The sequence below is a fragment of the Monodelphis domestica genome, chromosome 4 (genome assembly GCF_027887165.1).
Source record: "Monodelphis domestica isolate mMonDom1 chromosome 4, mMonDom1.pri, whole genome shotgun sequence".
Lineage (NCBI taxonomy): Eukaryota > Metazoa > Chordata > Mammalia > Didelphimorphia > Didelphidae > Monodelphis > Monodelphis domestica.
The window spans coordinates 92,655,607-92,662,149 of NC_077230.1; the positions used below are offsets into that span (position 1 = coordinate 92,655,607).

Below are 6,543 nucleotides of genomic sequence, written 5' to 3' on the forward strand. Positions count from 1 at the left end.
AAAAGTCACCCAGGCTTGAAACTGAGGCATCACCTTCAACTTCCCATTCTGTTTTACTACCCTCCATCTTCAATCTATTGCCAAGTCCTGTAGATTTTGCCTTCAGAACATCTCACATATACCTCTTTCACTCTTACGACACTGCCACTACCTTAATGTGATGCAGGTTCTCCTCGATTCACACCTGGACTATTGTAATAATCTGCTAGTTGGTGTCTCCATCTCACATCTCTCCCCATTCTAGTCCTTTCTCCTCTTAGTTGTCAAATTAAAAAAGGAAGAAAGAAAGAAGAAAACCCTTGCCTTGTATCTTAGAATCAATGCTCAAGTTCATACAGTTAGGAAGTATTTTAGGCCAGATGTGAACCCAAGACCTCCTGTCTCTCAATCCACTGAGCCACCTAACTGGCCCCCAGTTGTCAAATTAATCTTCCTAAAACTCATATATGGCCATATCACTCCCTTTATTCAATAAATTCTAGGAGATCCCCATTACTTCCCTGATCAAATATAAAACCCTCTGACATTCAAAGCCTTTCACACCCCACCCTCTCCTACTTTTCCATTCTTCCAAGTACTCTAGGATCCCGTGACATTGGCCTCCTTATTGTTCCTCAAAGGAGATATTTCAACTACATGCTTGGAATAATTTTCTTCCTCATCTCCACCTTCTAGTATCTCTGTCTTCCTTTAAGTAGAGCTAAAACCCCACCTTCTACAGGAAGCTTTTCTTGATTTCCCCCTTAATTCTAATGCCTTCCTTCTATTGATAATCCCCCAATTTATCTGTATACATCTTGCTTTTATTTCTAGTTTTCATGTTTTCTCCCTCATTAGATTGTGATCTCCTTGAAGGCAGGAACTCTCTTTTGACTTTTTTGTGACCCCAGTGTACATAGCACAGAGCCTGGCACATAGAAGACATTTAATATATCTGTATTTAAGGACTATGACTGAATTCTCATGAGTCATTTCCCAACCTTCTTCTACTCCCCTCCCCATAATTACCTTGAATTTATATATATTTTACATACTCTTGTCACTGTGTTATTTGCTTTGATAGACTATAAGCTCTTTTGAGCAGAGAATGCTTCGTTTTTGTCTCAGTTTCCCCATTATCTATCACCATTCCTGGCATATAATAGGTGTTTAATGAGTTCTTATTGACTGAGAGATTGAAGACTTATAGGAACTAATGCCCAGTGAAATAATCAGAACCAGGAAAACAATATGCACAATGATGACCATAATGTAGAGTAAAAAAAAAATGATACAGCAAAATTGTGTAATAATTATCATGACCAATCTTAGCCCAGTAGAGGTGATAAGGAAAGGCACTATCCTTTCCATGAATAAATAGAGAACTAGGGAAATTGTAAGAATGATATTAGAAAATAAGTATTGTTTTATTAGTTAAGGGATAAGAAGTAAAGTGGCTGGCTTGAGAAAAGAACTGGAGTTTGAAGCAGATCTGAGAGATCATGTTAATTTCAGATGTGACAATTATAATCATTTTTCTATGTCAATTACTCTCTCTGGTAGTTAGTTGTTGGTCTCTGTTGGCAGAGACAAATTCTCAGAGACTCTCTCTCAGGACTGGAGGAGGTAATATCTTTGCCTCTCTCTCTGTCTGAGGGAAAGATCTGAAGGAGCTCAGTGCTTTCCTTTCCCAACTTGGGAAACACTATTGAATATCTATTGTGGTTTTATAGATTGTTTAACTATGAGAAGACCAAAGACTCTTGGTTTGGACTCTTGAGTCTTAGATTCAGAGTCCTAACTCGATTCTTGTTGAGACTCAACCAGCTAGCCTTTCAAACCCTTTTATAATTTGAAGGCAAAGTTAAGATTTATAAGGATAATAGGGATAGTTTTTATTTAGATAGTATAAATTTGGGTTAGTCAGATCAGGGAGAATTAGCATAGCCTGTGAAACACAGGTGAATTGTGGAACTTTGGAGTTTATTTGGGTGGATTTAGAATCCCTTAGAATTAGAAATCCTTTATTTATCCTTATATATTTCAATAAACATTTTATTTTTATAATAAGAGTCTCTTTAGTGTACTTGTACCTGGCCCTGAAGTGGGAAGTTCACATTTGAGCTTCACTTCATCACTGAGGAATCTTTTGATTACATGTATCAAAAGTATCCAAAAAGTTTTGAACCTGTGTTGGAACAGTTTTTCTATCTATATTTTATGTAACTCACCAAATTTATTTTTTCAGAATAGAATATCGCATATGTTGTCAGATGAAGCACCTAAGCCAGTTGGTTTTGTTTAACTGTTTTTCTCTGTTACAAAGGAATGTTTAGGGGGCAGCTGGATGGCTCAGTGGATTAAGAGCCAGGACTAGAGATGGGAGGTCCTGGGTTCAAATCTGATCTCAGACACTTCCTAGATGTGTGTCCCTGCACAAGTCACTTAACCCCAATTGCCTAGTCCTTAACACTCTTCTGCCTTGGAACCAATACACTGTATTGATTCTAAGATGGAAGGTAAGTGTTTAAAAAAAATCTTTAAAAAACCCCTAAAACAAAGGAATGTTTAGAGTGGAGGTAGATAGCTGAGAATGTCTCAGATTAAGATAAAACTCATCAATTAAATTTAAAGAAAAGAAAATTAAAGGGAAAAAGGTGAAGAACTAAGTATATCAAAATCAAATCTCCTTTCTTCTTAAATTTGCCAGTTTGAGCCTTGCTACTAGGTCCTAATCATCGTTCTCAGCTCCCCTTTAGATTTTCTATATGACCCAAAGTGAGTCCCTGACTCTCTCTGGGTCTCAGTTTTCCCATCTGTATAGAGATAGCCATTTTAAGTTCTATCCAGGGTAGTAAAGATAGTTAGAGTTGAAGACTCTAGGAAATATAGGCTGGGTGCATGGATAAAGGAGAACAAGGAAGAAACTTCACATTTCTACAGTTTTTTAAGCAAATTATATAAATACATTATTTTATTTGAAGGAGCAGAGAGCCCATTTGCAGTGAACCAGAGCCTTAGGGAGAGAAGTTCCCATTCTAAATGTAGAAACTCCAGAAAATACAGATAATTTTCCATAAAAGGTCTACAGCTCTGGACTGACCCATCTGCCAAACTCTGCTACCTCTAAATGAGCTTGGTTCCAGAAATGGCAAGGAATCCATTGAGATCCTTGTCTCTTCTGAGGGAGCACCTAGGTCCAAGAATGCAATGAATACCCTGAACAGAGCCTTAGAGCATGAATTTGCCCTAACTTTAGTCCATGGTGAAAATCTTTCTTTTGGGGAAAGCTAGGTGCCATGGGAATAGAGAGCTGGACTTGGGTTCCAGAAGACCTGAGTTCAATTTCTTTCTCAGACACTAGCTTATTTGTGACCCTGGACAAGTCAGTTAAGCACTATCTCAGTTTCTTCATCTGTAAAAGGGAGATAATAATACCTGTCTCATAGTATTGAGATGATTAAAAGCAATAAAACAAATACTAAATAAATCTTAGTTATTTTAGGCAAATGAGCAAGGAAAGCCATTGACTTTAAGACATTCTATTTAATGTTTAGAATATATGCTGTGTAATTAGAATTTTCTCCCCAAAACTCTCTTTCCCAGATTCCCATTTTCCTTCTCATGATACATGCTAATGTAGGGAGGATACATTTTGATATAACCTCACCCCTTGTGTTCTTTTCTTCCCAGGATGCTGGCTGTGGAGGCTGGGGGGGAGAATTTGGCAGGAAAATTTAAGTTTACTCATGTAGTCATTTTTAAGCTTTGTATTTCTACTTTTTTCCTTCTACTTCAAGTGATTACTAATAAATCTTATGAAATAGAATACTTGGTGTTATTGATATTAATTTTAAATCTTACATTGTTGGTGAGCCACAAAGGGATACAATCCTTGATTTTCTTTTAAGATAGCCTCTGAGTAAAGATAGGGAGTAGATTATTTTGAGAAAACCACATTTCTCACCTGCTGAGCACTTTTTTGCCATTCCCCTCAGGGTAACTCTCTTCACAGTCTTCCTGGTGCAGAAGAATAGAAGTGGGATCTCTGCCCACCTCTTTTGGCTTTTGGGACTTAGTCTGGGGGTACTTGCTGAGTCTGGAGCCTCTGTCCTACTGCCACATCTGTTGAGCGAGCCATTTTCCTACATGGAGGGTGAGGTATAAATCCCTTCCCCCACAGTGGGTCTCAAGCACAGGGTAGCCACTTGAACTTCCAGCTTTCAGCTGAGGCAGTTCTTAGACCACTGTACTGACCCTGTGCTCCACCACCTAAAGCAGCCCTTTCCACTCTGACCAGCCCCACCCCCATTAAGCTTCCAACTCAATTTTAAACTAACCCAGGAAAAATTTCATAGCCTGTATTCACTAGCCTTGTGAGGCTTTTACTGCTAGCCAGTACCTATTAGGGTAGCACCACCTCTGAATAGGAAGTAGAATTCCTATCAATTTAATAATTTGATTTAAAAGCTTGGCCCACTCTGTGAAAGAGCAGTGTATTACCAAGCTCCTGCAGCTTACAGCTTTAGAATATCTTTTCTTATTACCATTCCTGGGAGTACTTGTATTGCTGTTAACTTGAGTAATCTCAAGATGCAGAAGGGAATTCTACCCAGTCTCTGTAACACATCCAATATGGGATTTGTCCGCACTATGCTTAGTGGAGAAAATCCCCCTTGGTATGGGGAACCTCAGAAATGTAACCAAAGGAATCTTGATGGATGATGATACTTGGGAGGAGAAGGAACCTCAATGAGTCTGGAGGTGAATTTTAAGCCTTTTCAGATTCCATTGCCTTATTGATGTTAACTTTTTGAGTTTGTTCCCCTCCAAATAGTGAAGTCTCTGTAATGCAACTATCAGAATTGGAGAAAATCACATCCAGGAAGTGGGAAGGATTTTCCAGGGGGCTTGGGAACCCTTGGATGGTGTTACCTGGATGGAGTATTTCTCATGGAGTTTGTGACTCTGGCTGGTTTTTATATTTGTAACTCTTCAGCTTACTCTACCTTTCCATCAGAATGATCTAGATTTTTGGTGACATTTTATTTTATTGAAATTTTTATTTAATTAGTGAGTTTAGAACATTATTCCTTGGTTACAAGAATCATATTTTTCCCTTCCCTTCCCCCACTCCTTCCCATAGCCGACGCACAATTTCACTGGGTTTTACATGTGTCCTTGATCAAATCCTATTTTCATATTGATGTTTGCACTAGGGTGATCATTTAGAGTCTACATCCCCATCGACACATGTAATCAAGCAATTGTTTTTCTCTGGTGTTTCTACTCCCACAGTTTTTCCTCTGAATATGGATAGTGTTCTCCTGGTTCTGGTCCTCTCATTCTGCATCAATTCCTGGAGGTCGTTCCAGTTCACATGGAATTCATCCAGTTCATTATTCCTTTGAGCACAATAGTCTTCCATCACTTGGTGATATTTTAGACCCAAAAGGTCTTCATCAACAGTACAGAGGTGGTTGTTGTTTTGTTTTTTTTCTGGGATCTCCTGCCAAATTTTGGAATGATGGCAGTAATAGGCTCTGTTAGAAATATCTCAGCTTAAGTTGAGAGGTTGGTTAGATCTGAAGAACTTGTTACAAATCTCCATGAGCTTCATAGGTTTTTTAAATGTCACATAGCAAGTGGCTATAGAGACTCATGTGAATCCTAATGGATAGTAGGTGTAAAGGTTAAATTTATTGGTTGGACTTAAATTATATGAAATAACTAGGTCACTGAAATTATTATATCTCAAGTCAGAAGTTTATTTACCAAAATAGAAGGGAAACAAAGTAGAGAAATGTGAAAGAGGTTAGAGAAAATACCTATACTAGTCCTCAGCCAGGAGGGCCAGTAGTGAGTAACCACATGGCCTCCTCCAAGATGGAAGCTAGTCTCTTAGGAAACTAGGAAGGGAGTCAGCCTTTTCACTCACTCACCTATAGTCGAAGAGTCAGGATCTAAGTTTAAGTCACGATCCACACTGCAGTTTCTAATGAAGTTCCCTTGAAGACTATCTCCAGGAGACATTCTCCATGTGACTCAACTTCACCAAACTGTACCAGATGAAGATTTTCATAGCTTTTATGGTGGCTTCCTGTCCCTGCCCCTTTTCACAGGGGCCAATCACAGTTTTCAAATTGTCCAGCACTGCCCAGGGGCAGTGTCTGTGGGATTGACTTCTTTTTTTTTTTTTAAACAATATTTTATTTGGTCATTTCAAAACATTATTCATTGGAGAGGAAAGATTATTTTCTTTTCCTCCCCCCACCCCACCTCTCCCATAGCTGACGTGCGATTCCACTGGGTATCACATGTGTTCTTGATTCGAACCCATTTCCATATTGTTGGTATTTGCATTAGAGTGTTCATTTAGAGTCTCTCCTCAGACATGTCCCCTTAACCCCTGTAGTCAGGCAGTTGCTTTTCCTCAGTGTTTTTACTCCCACAGTTTGTCCTCTGCTTGTGGATAGTGTTTTTTCTCCTAGATCCCTGCAGATTGTTCAGGAACATTGCATTGACACTAATGGAGAAGTCCATTACGTTCTATTGTACCACAGT

General features: G+C 38.8%; 1 protein-coding gene across 1 annotated transcript in view; it reads right to left on the reverse strand.

The window, feature by feature from the left end:
- The window catches only part of MUC4 (mucin 4, cell surface associated), a 110,525-nt gene extending 104,513 nt beyond the window's left edge, over positions 1–6,012 (reverse strand). The window contains exon 1 of the mRNA XM_056826089.1: positions 5,922–6,012. Within this exon, the coding sequence (XP_056682067.1) occupies positions 5,922–6,012 (91 nt within the window). The remainder of the gene's footprint in view (positions 1–5,921) is intronic.
- Positions 6,013–6,543: the final 531 nt, after the last annotated feature.